Source organism: Pan troglodytes, chromosome 2, assembly GCF_028858775.2.
Source record: "Pan troglodytes isolate AG18354 chromosome 2, NHGRI_mPanTro3-v2.0_pri, whole genome shotgun sequence".
In the NCBI taxonomy this organism is placed as follows: Eukaryota; Metazoa; Chordata; class Mammalia; order Primates; family Hominidae; genus Pan; species Pan troglodytes.
The window spans coordinates 45,712,290-45,729,433 of NC_086015.1; the positions used below are offsets into that span (position 1 = coordinate 45,712,290).

The 17,144-nt window shown below is 37.2% G+C and overlaps 1 protein-coding gene across 19 annotated transcripts in view; it reads right to left on the reverse strand.

Moving 5' to 3' along the window:
- The window catches only part of ULK4 (unc-51 like kinase 4), a 714,793-nt gene that overhangs the window by 452,725 nt on the left and 244,924 nt on the right, over positions 1-17,144 (reverse strand). For all 19 annotated transcript variants that reach the window (XR_010155166.1, XR_010155167.1, XM_063805611.1 and 16 more), the window contains 3 exons: positions 17,043-17,099; positions 7,034-7,085; positions 6,837-6,931 (listed from right to left, as the gene is read on the reverse strand). Coding sequence is in view for 17 of the 19 variants with exons in the window: in XM_063805611.1 (XP_063661681.1) it covers positions 6,837-6,931; positions 7,034-7,085; positions 17,043-17,099 (204 nt within the window). In the remaining 2 variants the exon portion in view is untranslated. The remainder of the gene's footprint in view (positions 1-6,836; positions 6,932-7,033; positions 7,086-17,042; positions 17,100-17,144) is intronic.

Sequence of the window (17,144 nt, forward strand, 5' to 3'; positions counted from 1 at the left end):
CAAGGCATGACTGTATATACAAGCTGAGCATTCCTAATCCAAAAATCTAAAATCTGAAATGCTCTAAAATTTGAAACTTTTTTTTCTCTTTTTTAGAAATGGGGTTATAGCTACATTGCCCAAGCTGGCCTTGAACTCCTAGGCTCCAGTTATTCTGCCACCTCAGCCTCCCAAGTAGCTGCGACTATAGGAGCTCGCCACCATGCCCAGCTTGAAACTTTTTGAGCACCAACATGACACTCAGAGGCAATGCTCATTAGCGAATTTCAGATTTTCAGATTAGGGATGTTCAACCAATAAGGATAATGCAAATATTCCAAAAATTCAAATATTTCAAAATCCCCAAAACATCCAAAATCTGAAGCACTTCTGGTCCCAAGTGTTTCAGATAAGGGATAATCAACCTGTATATAGGCTTACCTTTACCAAGTTCTAAACCTTTTTTCATATTTATGTAAATTTTTAATTCACAAATAAGATAACTAAAGATGTACTTATCCTAAGTATACAATTCAGATAATTTTCACAACATGAACATACTCATGTAAGTAGCACCTAGATGAAGGAACAGGACATTATGAAGCCCCCTTTGACACAACCTACCAGTCACCACCCAAAGGTAACCACTATCATGACTTGGAATAGTTTTGTCTATTCTTAATTTTTTTGCAAGTGGAATCATGGTATTTCGTATTTGTTAACTTTAGCTCAACATTAAATTTTTAAGATTTATCCATGTCGTTAAGTGTAACTGTAGATCATTTGTTTTCTCTGTGGAAGAGCTTTCTATCATTTGACTATATCATAATGTACTCATCCATAGACTGTTGATGGGAATTTGGATGGTTTCCAGTTTGGAGCTATGAGCACTTTTAGCTCATTTCTATTGAATATATATTTAGAAGTAAAATTGCTGAGTCACAGTATATGCATATGTTCAGCTTTAGTAGCTACTGCCCAACAGTTTTTCAGAGTAGGTGTACCAATGTACACTCTCACTGAGCGTAGTGTTTCTGGGTTCCATTTGCTCTATGTCCCCACCAACACTAAGTATTAACTCAAATAACTGGTTTAAAGCTAGATTATTCATTATTTATTAGCCTCCAGCCTTTCCCTGAAAAATTTACAAAAGGACAGGTTTTTCGTTAAAATGTATTAAGGCTTAGCTTACTTTCTAAAGTTAAATAGAAATACATTTTCATCAAATTATGTATACTGCAGCCAGAATTTTCTAATAAAGAAGTCATCTTTATTTCCCCTTTGCTATTAATAATAATTTCCGAAACCACCATGAGTGGGGAACAAATTCGCTGTACAAAACAAATCGTGGCTTTCTCACTGTCTTATAGGCCAGATTGATGATTTCAACTCTGAGGAGCTAAATGGTCTAAAACTCTGGGGAAAATCTGAATTAAGAGCTTGTGCTCAGCAAGAATCAAATGCATTTAGCCACTTCCATACAATATAGTATTGATCAGCAGCCTTGAACATCATGTGTGCTAACATTTCAAACAACAGTATGTTCCTTGGGGTGTTGGATCTTCATCTTCATGTATTCCAGTCATGCTCAAAAACAGGTAATTAGAAAATTTCTCATGAGTTATATCATTAAAAAATATTTTTATGAAGTCAGTAAGTTGCAATAATACCTCTTCTAATAGACGCTGTAGTTACAATAATTAGTATGCTTGCATTTCATATGGTTAGAAAATTAATTTCTATTTGAATGCAAAATAGATATTTATAAATACTGGATCTTAACAAATTAACCATAGGTTATTGCTCATCAGGCAAAAGAATCAATAAGTAACGTCCCAGCAAGTCATATCTTATTTGATGACTTGGAATTCATTGCTGTGACAATGACCATGACAAACAGGTTCCTAGTTATAGTGGGTACTGTTACTTGGATTAACATTCTTACTGAAAACAATGAAAAATGCCAGATAAAATATAAAGACCCTAAACCCTAAGCTCTGAAAACGGGGAGCTTTCAGACTAGTTTCTGATGAAAACCTGAGGCACAGAGTTGAGACCATGAGAGCATGGAGCTGACTGCCCAGGAAGCACTTAGCAACAACACAAACAAAGGTTATCAGTGGGACCCCTGCACTCCCATCCTCCTAGCATACAGAGTTTTATGACTCACCTTACACAGAAATGGGCACCTGCAGAGAGGAGATTATACTCTCGAAGTAAGGAAAAACTAGATTCATTCACCAACCCATCCACACACATTCACACTCCTGACAACTGAGGAGGCTGCCCTGGGAAGTTATGATCTCAGACCTACATTATCAGGGATTTGCACACTGGGTACAAATGATGCTGATCTGAGGTACTGTCCCAATTGGCAGAGCCCTTAGGTGCCTGGCAGAAGGAAACATGCTATGGAGGAAGGAACATCCATAGTTGATTTCAGGGAATGGCCGCTAATGGATTTCAGGGACAATGACCAGCAAGGATAAACAATACTCAGGCTTCCAAGACAACAGGAAGATTTGGGCAAGAACAAGATATAACAGACACCACAGACAAAAGATGACTTTCATAGTCTTCTGATATTAGAATTACCACATATACTGTAGAACTACATTTAACAAACACGAATAAATAAGTCACGCACTAGAAAATATATACAGGGAACAGGAAATTATAAAAAGCAATACAGATTTGAAAATAAAAAAGACAAGCAGAATTTCTAGCAATGACAGACTACTACAAATGAAAAATAACCAAAATTAGAAACTCAACTGCTATATGTGGCAGCAGAAGGGGCACAGTAGAAGACAGGGAAAAAAAAAGAAATAAAATCATTCAGAATATAACACTAAAAAAGAAAAAGCTGGAATACACAAAAAGACAGTAAGAATTAGAAAAAAATGAGAAAGTTTAATGTATATGTGATCTGAATTGCTGAAGGAGCTAGAACAAGAGAAAGAATAAGCAGAGATAATGGCAGAAAGTTTTCCAGACTGATGAAAAAGAACAATCCACAGATTCAAGCAGCACAGAGAATCCTCAACAGAATAAGTAAAAAAAGAAATTTATATTTAGTTACATCATAGTGAATCTACAGAAAACCAAATCTACACCACCTCCCCCAAAAAACATTTTAGAAGGACCCAAGGGACAAAAACAGAGATTTCCTTCCGAGGAAAAACTTGAGATGAATCACCAACCTGTCAATGGCAACAATTCAGAACATAAGAGAATGAAATAACATCTGGGCAGTGCTGAAAAATAATACCAAAAACAACTACCAAACTGAAATTTAATACTCAGCAAAATATCCCTCAAGGAAGAATGACTTTATCAGACAGATAGTTTGCCACCAGCACATGTAAGCTAAAGGAAACTATAAAGGATGTACTTCAGTCAGAAATAAGTGAAGACAGGAGTGAAAACTAAGAAAAGAAGCATACAAAAGTAGTAAATACGTGAATAAATGTAAATGAACATTAACTATATTAAAGTAGTGATAGTAAAGTCTGGTGGATATTTAAAAGAGAGAAACAAAACAAGATAGACTTGAAAATCCCAGACAACAATAACATATACATCATGAGGGGACTAAGTGGAGTTAAGTAGGCTAAGGTCTGTATATTACTAAAAGAAAAGAAAGTTTCTTTTTAAGTTTAGCTTTTAATACATTAATAGGCATGATGTAAATTTTAAAGTAACCAGTAAAAGAATAGAAAGAAAATATATAAATACCAACCTTATATAGGGAAAAAACAAAATGAAAAATAAAATGTCAATAAAACAAGAAAGTGGAAGTAGGTAAGAAGAAAATAATGTATGACAATGTTTGAAAGAATATAGTAGAATGAAATCCAAACAGACCAACAATTACAGTGTGTAAATGAAGTACATGCTGTAGTTAGAAGTAAAAAAACTGGCCAAATTAATTTAATTTTTTAATTATGTATGTATGTATGTATTTATTTATTTATTTTGAAATAGAGTCTTGCTCTGTCGCCCAGGCTGGAGTGCAGTGGCTTGAACCTCCGCCTCCCAGATTCAAGCGATTCTCCTGTCTCAGCCTCCAGAGTAGCTGGGATTACAGGCAAGTGCCACCACACCCAGCTAACTTTTGCATTTTTAGTAGAGATGGGATTTCACTATGTTGGCCAGGCTGGTCTTGAACTCCCAACCTCATGTGATCTGTCTGCCTTGGCCTCCCAAAGTGCTGGGATTACAGGCATGAGTCATCCCGCCTGGCCCAGACAAATTAATTTAAAAATACTATATGATGTTTCTATTACATAGATCTAAAACATAAAAGTAGATGTTTGAAGGAAAAGAATGAAAAAACATATAGCAGGCAAATATTAATCAAAACAAAGTTTGCATGATTATGTTAGAATGGGACAAAGTAGAGTAAGGCAAAAAACATTACTAGATATAAAGAGGGCGACTTCACAATGATACAAGGCTGATTTCATAAGATGACATAATTTGAAATTTGCATACACCTAATAACATGGCCTCAAAATACATAAAACAAAAATTGTCAGAACTACAAGAAGAGATAAATTCATAATAGTAATAGGAGATTTATACACATCTCTTTCAGTAATTTATAGAAAAAGCAGGCCAAAATTAGTAAGTTTTTTTTTGTTTTGTTTTGTTTTTTTTTTTTTGAGATGGAGTTTCGCTTTGTCACCAGCCTGGAGTGTGGCAGCACAATCTCAGCTCACTGCAACCTCCGCCTCCCAGGTTCAAGCGATTCTCCTGCCCCAGCCTCCCAAGTAGCTGGGACTACAGGCACACACCACCATGCCCAGCTAATTTTTGTATTTTCAGTACAGACGGGGTTTCACCATGTTGGCCAGGATGGTCTTGAACTCCTGACCTCAAGTGATCTGCCCGCCTCAGCCTCCCAAAGTGCTGGGATTACAGGGGTGATCCACCATGCCCGGCCAACGACAAGATTTGAACAAGATAACTAATAAATTACTTGATGAACATATACTGAACACTGCACGGAACAGCTGCAAAATATGTATTTTTTTTTCAAACATACAGAATATCTACAAAAAATGACCTCATAATGGGCTATAAACCAAGACTTGATGAATTTCAACATATTAAAATCATCCAGACTACATTCTCTAACTTCAAAGCAGTTAAACTAGAAATCAATATACAAAGATAAATATAATGTATCCATGACGTTTAAATACATATATATTAATAACCCATGAGTCAATAAAGAAAAATATAAAATATTTTAACCAAAAGATTAAAACTATATATACCAAAACTTGTGGGATGATGCTAAAGCAGTATTTAAACCTAATCTGAAATGCATAAATTAGAAAAGAAGAAATATGAAAAATTAACAAGCTAAATATTTACCCCAAAAAGTTAGAAAAGGAATACAAAATAGACCCAAAGAAAAAGAAAGGAAATAAAAATAATTACAACAATCAAAGAACAAAGAAACAGAAGCTATTAGCAAAATGAAACAATGGCATTCTAAGCCATGTTTTATAAATTCAAATTTCTAAATCTGTCTTAAAAAAAAAACCAAAGTAGAACTGAGCTAATTCCAAGATGTCAGAAGCCACAGAATATAGTATTTAAGTGAAGGATTTAATGGGCATGCGCGCGCGCACACACGCGCGCGCACACACACACACACAAGTTAACTGTGTTTGAAGGGTGGGGGCAGAGGGTGGAGAAATATGTGAGGAAACAAACTGAAGAATTCAATTCTACAATGGTATCTATGTGACCATGAAGGTGTCAAAATCAACTTTTTCTTTACTTCATAATATCTTTTTTAAGTACAGTTTTTATTTCTAAATTAATTACTTTTATTCATTATTACAGGCAATTCACAACTCATGATTGACTGCTATCTAAAATTTTGCCTTTAGGGTTAGTTGTTGGAAATTTGAAAAACATTTTCACATCAAACTCTCTGCTGGGTTATGCTTTGGATGCCCACATAATTTGTTATCTAAAAGCAGTCACTATTGCTTGGGTCAAATGCTAAATGGGACAGAACACTGGAAACAGGCATGAGCTGGGGTACAAGAAACACCTCCTCCCTATACCAAATCGCCAGTGCTTCAGTGAGACGGGCAGGGGTGGGAGATGGGAAAGTTAAGGAGGAAAGGATGGAACCATGTGTCTGCTCCACAGCAGCTTCTAGGGAAAGCCACTGCCTGGCAAAACCTGATACTGCTCCTTGCACCATAAGCTAGTTGTCTTCCTAACTGGCTCCTCTTCTGGGGACCTTTCTGCAGAAAGAAAGGGAGGGAGGATTTCCTTCTCCTAAAGTCAACAAGCAGCTCACCTAAGGATCCTTCTAAGGCACAGTTTCTCAAATGGGAGCAATTTTGCCACCCAGAGGACATATGTCAATGTGTAGAGACAATTTTGGTTGTCATAATTGAAGGGAGACGGAGTGGGGCTACCAGCATCTAGTGAGGAGAGGTCAGGGTTTCTGCTAAACATCCCAGAATGCACGGGACAGCCCCATAACAAAGAATTGTCCATCCCAAAATGCCTTTAGTGCCAAGGTTGAGAAACCTTGCACTGAAGGTTTGTACTACCAGTTGCAACAAATAATCAGGCAAGAAGAAAGTAGGCTGAGGGATAGGTGTGGACCAGGAAGGAAAGAGAATAATAAAGAAAAACGCCAAGAAAGTCAACAAAGGGAAGGGATTTCCTATGTTCATCCTGCCAGGGTAGGGGGGTTCTGAATGGTTATTTCATGTGAGGAACACATATGAGCCAAGCACTGTAAACGAGGCCTCTTTATATAAAGAATTACCAAGTAAATTTAAAAGGAGCTTTTTTCAAAAGCTGCCAGAACTGACCGTGGAGCGATAGTCTTTCAATAAAATAGGATACTGTATTATTGCTTCAAAAGCTGACAATGTGATCTTGATAAATTCTTCTGATGCTGTCAGTCCTAGAAATACAGTTAATTATTATAGGTGTTTATTTACATGTTCTAAATCACAATATCAAAGTACCTCAAACAAAGACACAAAATGTTCCAGGGTCTACTCACCTATGGCTCCATCTATGTTCGTTTCTCCTGAGTCTACAGATTTAATATGACTCTGAAAAAAAATAAATTTTTAATAAATAGAGTTTCAAAGTAACTCTGAAATAAAATATAGGTAGCTTACATTTTGCCCAAAACTGTACCTATTGTTTTTAATAACTCATAGACAGTATTACTCTATACATATTATATTATTATAGTTACAAAAGTATATTAAATAATATACATAAAGTATAAACTATAATCTTTTTTTTTTTTTGAGACAGCGTTTTGCTCTTGTTGCCCAGGCTGGAGTGCAGTGGCCCGATCTCGGCTCACCAAAACCTCTGCCTTCCAGGTTCAAGTGATTCTCCCACCTCAGCCTCCTGAGTATCTGGGATTACAGGCATGTGCCACCACGCCTGGCTAATTTTGTATTTTTAGTAGAGATGGGGTTTCTCACGTTGGTCACGCTGGTCTCAAACTCCCGACCTCAGGTGGTCCACCTGCCTCGGCCTCCCAAAGAATCATTTTTAAATATACAAATCACTATCAATGAGATTTAATGTTGGAATAAAGTCAATGTTAACATAAGCATTTACAAAAGTGAGAATAATATAACTGATACATAACCATGTCCAATAATACACCACAATTACTTGCTCGCCATATCAGAAGAGAGTTCGAATGGCACCTAACCAGAGAAAACAGTCATCTCAAAGGAAGGTCAATCAAGCTTTAGCTACCCTGAGTACAAACTGTGTCAAGATAGTAGTTTCGCTCTCAAGGCCTGTCTTCAAATTTCGCCACTGTTTTGAGTTCCTCCTAGATACCTCTTATTCCAACCCCCTTATCTGCGCTCCCATGCACCATGCTAGTGCCTCCTTTGCAGGATGACTCCCATTGCTGTTTGAGAGGAAGGCCTTAGTAGCTCGGCTGTGAGCTCTGAGGCCTCAGCTCCCCAGATGAATGAGCTTCCTGGTCTCTGGCCAAATGCTCTGGACAGAAAAGGTACTCCATGACAATGAAACAATCACTGCCATGCTAGGCAGAGCACCCATGTTACTGACAGCAAGAACACTGCAACGGAGTTCTTGCCACTAGTAAACAAAATAATATATATATATTTATATATATTAAATATATATATAATTAAATATATATTAAACAAAATAACATATATTATTTTATATATGGTAACAAATAGCAAATAAAACATAAGATGACCTCGGAACTAAAAAGTAACTAAGTATAAGCGATTAGCCCACAGTAGAAATTGGTCTAACATAGGCCAAGCGCAGTGGCTCACACCTGTAATCCCAGCACTTTGGGAGGCCAAGGCGGGCAGATTACTTGAGGTCAGGAGTTTGAGACCAGCCTGGCCAACATGGTGAAACCCCGTCTCAATTAAAAATACAAAAATTAGCCAGGCATGGTGGCACACGCCTGTAATCCCAGCTACTCAGGAGGCTGAGGCAGGAGAATTGCTTGAGCCCAGGAGGCGGAGGTTGTAGTGAGCCAAGATCATGCCACTGCAGTCCAGCCTGGCCGACAGAGCGAGACTCTGTCTCAAAAAAAAAAAAAAAAAAAAAAAAAAAATATATATATATATATATATATATATATGTGTGTATGTGTATATATATATATGTATATATATATATAGAGAGAGAGAGAATAGAATCTATGTAACATATACAAAAGAACATAGGTGTGTATTTTGTGTTACAAAGAAAACCCTTAAACCCACTACTCAAGTTAAGAACTAAGACATTTCCAATTGGTTGTATAAACTCCCCCATCCCATCTGCCTACCTCACTTCCAGAGATAACCACTATCATGTATTTATCATTTTCTTGGTTTTCTTAAAATAGTTTTAACACATATACATGTGTCCCTAAATAGTATATTGTTTGTGTATTTTTGAATCTTACTGAAATTATACCAAGCTATATATAGTTCATACAAACAGAAGAGTAACCATTAAAATGCTAGAAAACATAAGACCTGAAATTGCAAAACAACTAGAGAAAAACAAAGGGGTAAACCTCCATGACATTGGTCTGGGCAATAATTTTTTTAGATCGGACCCAAACACACAAGCAACAAAAGCAAAAGTAGACAAATGGGATTACATCAACATAAAAAGCTTCTGCACCCTGAAGGAAACAACAGAGTGAAGAGACAACTTACGGAATGGGAAAAAAATATTTGTAAACCACGTATCTATGAGGGGGTGAATATGCAAAATATATAAAGAACTCAACTCAATAGTAAGAAAGCAAATAACCCAATGTTTTCAAATGGTCAGGCCAGGTGAAGTGGCTCACACCTACAATCCCAGCACTGTGAGAGGCCAAAGCAGGAGGATAATCTGAGGCCAGGAGTTTGAGACCAGCTTGGGCAACATAGCAAGACTGTCTCTGCAGAAAAATAAAAAATTAGCCAAGCATGGTGGCATGCACCTGTAGCCTTAGCTACTCAGAGGCTGAGGTGGAGGATCACTCGGGCCCAGGAGATCAAGGGTGCAGTGGGCTATGACGGTATCCCTGCACTCCAGCCTGGGTAACAGGGCAAGACCTTGTCTCCAAGAAAAGAAAAAAAAAAAAAGTCAAAGGATTGAATAGACATTACTCGAAAGAAGATATACAAATGGTCAATAGGTATATGAAAAAATGCTCAACATCACTAACCAGGGAAAGGAAAATTAAAACTATAATGAGATATCACTTCGCATCCATAAGAATGGCCATTATCAAAAAGATAAAAGATAACAAGGACCAGTGAGGATGTATAGAAAAGGGAACTCTTGCACACTGTCGGTGGGAATGTAAACTAGTACAGCCATTATGAAAAATACTACGAAAATTCTTCAAAAAAATTAAAAATATAAGTACCACATGATTAAGCAATCCAACTACTGAAATAAATACATATACATATATATATATATATATTTCTAAAGGAAATTAAATCAGTATGTTGAAGAAATATCTGCACTCCCATGTTCACTGCAGCTTTCTTCACAATAGTCAAGATATAGAATCAACTCAACTGTCCATCAACAGATGAACAGATTTTTTAAATGTGGCAAATATACACGATGGAATTGTTTTAAAAAGGAAATCCTGTCATTTGTGGCAACATGGATAAACCTAGAGAACATTATGTAAGTGAAATGAGCCAGGCACAGAAAGACAAATATCATGTGGTCTCACTTACAGGTGGGAACTAAAAAAGTAGAACTCAGAAGTAGAGAAGAGATGGTAGTTACCAGGGACTGGGGGTAGGGGAAAGACATTGGTCAAAGGACACAAAATTTTGAGTATATAGAGGGAATAAGGTATCAAGAGATCTAAAGTAAAGATCTGGGATTACACGCCTATAATCCCAGCTACTTGGGAGGCTGAGGAATGAGAATTGCTGGAACCCACGAAACAGAGGTTGCAGTAGGTGAGTATAGTTAATAAAGACGTAGTCCTGAAAATTGGTAATAGTAGATTTCAAGTTTTCTCACCACAAAAACAAATATGTGAGGTAACAGATATGTTTATTAGCTCAATTTAGCCATTCCACAATGTACACATATTTCAAAATAATCTGTTGTACACAATAAATGTATACAATTCTTATTCATCAATTTAAAATTAAATTTTAAAATGTTTTTAAAAAGAATGTTTTAAAGTTATAGGAAAATACTTAAATGCAACCTAAGTTTTTTAAAGGTAGAATACAAATCTATGGATACAGAAGGTCTCAACCATATTTATTTGTGTATGTCACATACATGTTATAGATACATAAATGTGTAGATACAAATGTATCTATACATTTGTATCTACAATACAAACGCATCTATATGAATGGAAAACATAAGAAAACAACAATATGTTAACAATGGTTGTCTCCTAGTGTAGAGTTACAGATAATTTTATTTTCTTCAAATTTCACTACACTTTTCCACATTTTCTTTAATAAGCATGAATTATAATTTAAATAAATAAGCATAAATTACCTTTAAAATAAGAAAAAAAAAACTTAAAGACATTTATCGTCTAGGTTATAAAGAAAATCAGAAAGCCTATAAAATGCAAGCCCTTTAAAAAGTGAAAACAGAGGACATCTTCAATTCTTTTTTGGTCTACAAATAAACAAAATGGACTTTAAAATGGAGTTTGTTTGGTTTTGTTTTGTTTTTTGAGACAGAGTCTCGCTCTGTCACCAGGCTGGAGTGCAGTGGCATGATCTCGGTTCACTGCAACCTCCGCCTCCCGGGTTCAAGAGATTTGCCTGCCTCAGCCTTCCAAGTAGCTGGGACTACAGGTGCGCGCCACCACGCCCAGTTAATTTTTGTATTTTTAGTAGAGATGGGGTTTCACCATGTTGGCCAGGATGGTCTCAACCTCCTGACCTCATAATCTGCCTGCCTCGGACTCCCAAAGTGCTGGGGTTACAGGCGTGAGCCACCATGCCTGGCCGAGTTAATTTTTAAAAGCAGCAATGTATGCTTTTCATGATAATTTTATTAAAATCATTTCACATAATTCCAAAATGGACACATAACTTTTATCGAATAAAATATACATTTGATGTTGAATAAGAAACTCAGAAAGAGAGATCTTTTGACTTAAACATATGTACGTAAATGTCTACGGATTACTAAGTAAAGAAGACACAGAGTAGTGTACGTAACAACAATCCCTTCCGTGTAATTCTCTTAAAAATATACACATAATACACAAATGCTGGTGATGTGAACAATAATTTTTGTGGAAGAGATCACAGGAAAGGACAAGCATTGCTTCCTTTGGGAACCTGAGGAGGTATGCTTCACTGCCTTTTCTGCCTTTCTCTTCCCTTGCGACTTTTTAACCACTCACATGTACTGTCTTTTTCACATATATATATAAATAAAGCTTGTCTAAATGCTGAAATCATTATTAATTATTTATTATGAAGAATTATGGGCTTCTTTTATTTCCTACCTTATACTTCCCCTATTTAATTTTTTTAAAATTCCCACAAATTTTTCATTCATTTACCAATTTCAATATTTTTTGATATATTTCTTCCTTCTCATTCTCAGTGTAATAGGGAGTAATGAGGTGAGAGTGAGGACGGGGTAGTAGGCATTGGAGATTCAAGGAGAAAGGAACATACAGTCATTGGCTGATGTGAATTTTAAGAGAGACCTGTCATTTGCACTGTTTCCCCCTCCCCTGCCCCCAGCCATATTCAGCCACTCAAAGCAGGGCTAGGGTAGGTGGAGACTTAAATTTAACTAGCTTTAAGATTTGTCAGAGAACCGGACGTGGTGGCTCATGCCTATAATCCCAGCACTTCGGGAGGCTGAGGCAGGCGGATCACTTGAGGTCAGGAGTTTGAGACCAGCATGGCCAACATGGTGAAACCCCATCTCTACAAAAACTACAAAAATTAGCCATGAGTGGTGGCACACGCCTGTAATCCCAGCTACTTGGGAGGCTGAGGAATGAGAATTGCTGGAACCCACGAAACAGAGGTTGCAGTGAGCCGAGATCGCTCCGCTGCACAAGCCTGGGAGACACAGGGAGACTCTTGTCTCAAAAAAAAAAAAAAAAAAAGATTGTGACTAATGCTGGACCAGGCATTCTAGGTGGAGTAAAGAGAAAGTGAAAAAGCAGAGCCCTGGCAGGGCAGGATGGTGAGCAGAAAGCAGGTAGGAACAATTAAGTTTCACAGGAGCTGAAGGGTTGTGGGAGTTGGGGAGGAGAGGAAATGAGCTGAAAATCAGGGGTGGTGGGCCGACAAGCGGATGCTGACAGTAAGGTCAAGTGTTTGACCATGGGACCAGGCAGCTGATGGGAAGACAGACAAGCTCTTGGGGAGAGAAGCAGCCAGGGAGCTGCAAGGCTGAGGCACTGGAAGGATCCTTCAGAGGGATATCAAATTCCCCACCAATGATGCAAGAGAGGCAAGGAGAGGCTCTTGGTGAGCCAAGTGCTAAAGGAATGCTGAGGAACTTTAAAGGCCAATGACCCAGAAATCTGCAGATGACCACAACACAGGGGGTGACACAATATCTTCTCATGGTGCAAACTTCAAAGATGGGAGTTTCAGCAGGGGAGCAAAAAAGACCACCCACCCTGAGCTAGGTCTGCTGGCTAGGGGGTGTGGAGCAGTGTGTGCCAGCGCTCTCAATATCATTCAGTGATCCCCAACAGGGGCTGAAAAAAAGCTCCTACAGCAAACTGGGATACAAATTCATGATATGTTAAAGGAAAAAAGACAAGAATATCTAGGTGGCAACAAATAAGTAAATATATACTATCATGTTTTCAAAAATACAAGAGTGCACTAGCTCTGGCTTTTCTGCAGCTGAAGCCAATATCTATCAATAAACCAGCATTCCTTTACATAAAAATCTACAGAGGGCAGGAAGTATAACCTTTCATAGTTATTTTTTGTAGAAAACTATAACCACCACAAGCCATCATACTTTCATAAACTAATGAGGCCAGAACTTAAACACAACAAAGTCTGCTTCCTCTGCTCATTAATCAAATGCATTTTCAAAAGGACATAAGAAATATAGTGAATGTTAGGTTAATACACATCATGAGCTCTTGAAAATATTTCCTTAATTTACTACTTCCTGTTTCCCAGCCCAATTCAATGGAGGACCAAAAGAAGCATGGTATTCACCACAGAACTTCCCCAGAGACTAGACTGCTGAAACCTGGAGAGGGAGCTGAGTAAGACAACAGGCTGCTTCTGCCAATAAGAAGTGAAAATAGCAATTATCAGCTGGGTAGTCCTCTTTTTCCAGGAGTCTTTCAAAGCTTGATAATGGTTTAAAATTACTCTGCTGAATTGTTTCCAAATGCTAGTCTCTTTAAAATATAAGGTGACCAAAACTTCATTTTCCTTGGGGGAAAAAAATTTACAAAAAATTAATTCTTGTATTTATGCCTCCATATATAAGAAGTATCCTGAATTTTTGTACCAAAAAAACAAAAAATGTCTGTAGGTCAAATAGGCAAACCATGCCTTAGTGCCATTATAAAAATGAAGTCAATGGGAAGCACAGTTCCAATCCCCGCTTCTCCAGTCTGTTCCTTAAGAACCCTTCTAATGCACAGAGATCACACTAACCCTGGCTGCTATCTCCACATCCACCCCAAGGCAGGCCAGCAGCTCATGAAGAGCTGCCTCAGGGGAAGCCAAGAAGTTCTTGGCTTGCTGCTACTGGATACAGCTTCTAAAAGTGGACTAAGCTTGAATATCCCAATTAAATCATATCTTTAAAATATGAAAGGACAATATGCCTGCCATAAGACAATAGCTACTGCATGAGATACATTTTGAGAAATACTGAAAATAATATTTATCTCCAGATGTACCAGTAAGTCTTTCAAAACACAATGCTGGGAGAGGTGGCTCATGCCTATAATCCCAGCACTTTGGGAGGCCAAGGTGGGTGGATTACTTGAGTCCAGGAGTTCAAGACCAGCTCAGGAAAGATGGTGAAACCTCATCTCTTCGAAAAATTTTTAAAAATTAGCCAGGCATGGTGGCACACACCTATAGTTCCAGCTACATCTGAGGCTGAGGAGGGAGGATTGCTTGCGCCTGGGAGGCGGAGGTTGCAGTGAGCCTGATTGTGCCACTGCACTCCAGCCTGGGTGACAGAGCAAGACCCTGCCTCGAAAAAAGAAAAAAAGCAAAAAAACAAGCAAAAAAAAAATTCCACGATGCTAAGTATGTAAATATGAATGGACTACTTCCCTATGTCACCAGAACCAAATAAGCACTATGCTCCGGACAATTTCACATAATCGTTCTGTGGATTGGGCTACAGAACGTTCATAACTATGCATCCCCACCACTACCACCAAAAAAAAGAAAAAAAAAAAGCCCTCTCAAATAGTTTAGGAAGCCTTTGCCTAAAAAAAAATTAAAAATTATTTTAAAGCAGAAAACTCAAAGGGCTTTAATATGCTAATTTGCAATGTAAATTTCTAAGGGTCTGTAGAATGTTGGATGAGTAGACTAGACCTCATAGCAGCAGTAAGGCACTGTAACTTGAGTAACATTTTTGCTATCTTCTGGAAAAATTATGAATTCATAGAAGCAACATTCAACTCTCAACAATTCACAATAATGTGCACAAGAACTGTATGGATAACTAAATCCAGGTCCTGAATTTTAGTCAATAATTCTCTCCCTTTGCTAGTATTTCATCAGTGCCATTAACACTGAGTATACAAAAGGTGAACACACAGTTAAGGCCAACAAACAAACACAATAAGAAAAATAATTCAAGAATTCTGGGACTGGGCATGATTCAAACTACGAAAATAGACTGAAGAGAGGCAAAAGACTTTCATTTTATTTCCCTAAACTTCCTCTAATTGGGTGATACTATCAAGAAAAAAACTGCTAAAATTTTTTCAATATCTTAATGATCTCTACACCAGCCAAGTTATTTTCCATTTCCTAAAGGTGCCTATATTGAAAAGACCCAACAGAATACCCATAGAAAAGTCTTTATGGACACACTCAGTGTGGCCTCCTCCCTTGTCTCTGAACACAGAATTACAAGGAGCAGACGAGTTCTCCCCAATATACATAGAATTTCTGAAAGTCCATAAAGACTTTTCTGTTGGAAAATCTTGGTAATTCCTTAAAAACCTAAAGCATACTCAGTTAATGTAGGCAGAAGAAAATACTACACATGGAAAAAAAAGACAGGGAGAAAGAACACAAGACAATTATACCTATCCCAAACAAACACTGTGCCAAAATAATCCAAGGTGGGTTACCATAAAAAAATTACTAATTTCAGGCGTCAATATGCCAACGCAATGGAATTGTAAATAGAAAAATCATAGTCATGTTAAAATGATGCCTATGCTGTACTTAAAAACAGGTAAAAAGATGGTGGTAAATAAAAATTCTCATAATTTGCAAATTCATAAATGTGGTACCAAAATTATAGACTTTCTGGAATTCAAGATTCAAAGTACTCAAATGATAAAAATCTGAAATTGAGCACAAAGGGACCTTTACTGCAATGCTTCCTAAAAATCAGCAACCGTCACTCAACATTTATACTTATAAACATCATACTTCACCCTATGATGAACTTTCTAGAAAACCATATCCTCACTTGTTGTGGCAATCTTTTTTTTAAAAAATTCCAAACTAACAATAAAATTGAGATGCTGACCTCATTTTAACTAGTTACCTCTATGGCATTTTGAAAATCTCTGTTCAGTTTATTATTAATATCAAAGTAAGACTGGAGAAGCTCTGTGACAAATGTTTTAGCTTTCCCTCTGTATTTCCCTCCTCATTTTATCAACCATATATACTGTAACTACTACTGGCAAGGGAAAAAGATAACATAATTCATGAGCTAAACAAAAAGAATTTTTGTGAGCAAAAACAGAAGTGAAAGATAATGCAATAACTTTTCATTTCTACTTGTATCCTCAAAATTAAAGAAAAAGCTAAACTGAGCTTAACATAGAGAAATGCCATCATAAGAAGAGACACTGTGGGGGCTGGGTCAGGAAAATCGCTTGAACCCAGGAGGCGGAGGTTGCAGTGAGCCAAGATCGCACCACTGCACTCCAACCTGGGCAACAGAGCGAGACTCTGTCTTTAAAAAAAAAAGAAACTGCACATGATTGGACAATATAAGCCGAAGTAAACAATAATGATACTATATTCCCAGCATTCCATTTTCACCAGTTTTATTATATTTTTTCATGATGTTTAATACCAAAATCTATGAAAGTGTTCCTGTGGACATATTTACCCTATTTGGGCTGTCTCTGAACAAAATACATTATCAGGAGAGAATGTGTTTTCTCCAAATGTCAAATTTTATTACAGTCAACAGATAAAAATATTAAAAGGTCACTTCCCTAGAGACAAATAAATACCAACAGGATTTTTAAATTACCTCATTCTGACATCAAATTCTACAAACAGTAGAGGCAGTCACAATTTTATTAGAAACAAGGAAAATTTCATGTTACTCACAAGAATAGTTCCATAGCTGAAAAGAAACTCTTCTGTCACAACTTGAGGTCGAAATACCTGTGTGATGAGAGTTTCTACAGATTAAATTCTGGAAGCTATGTA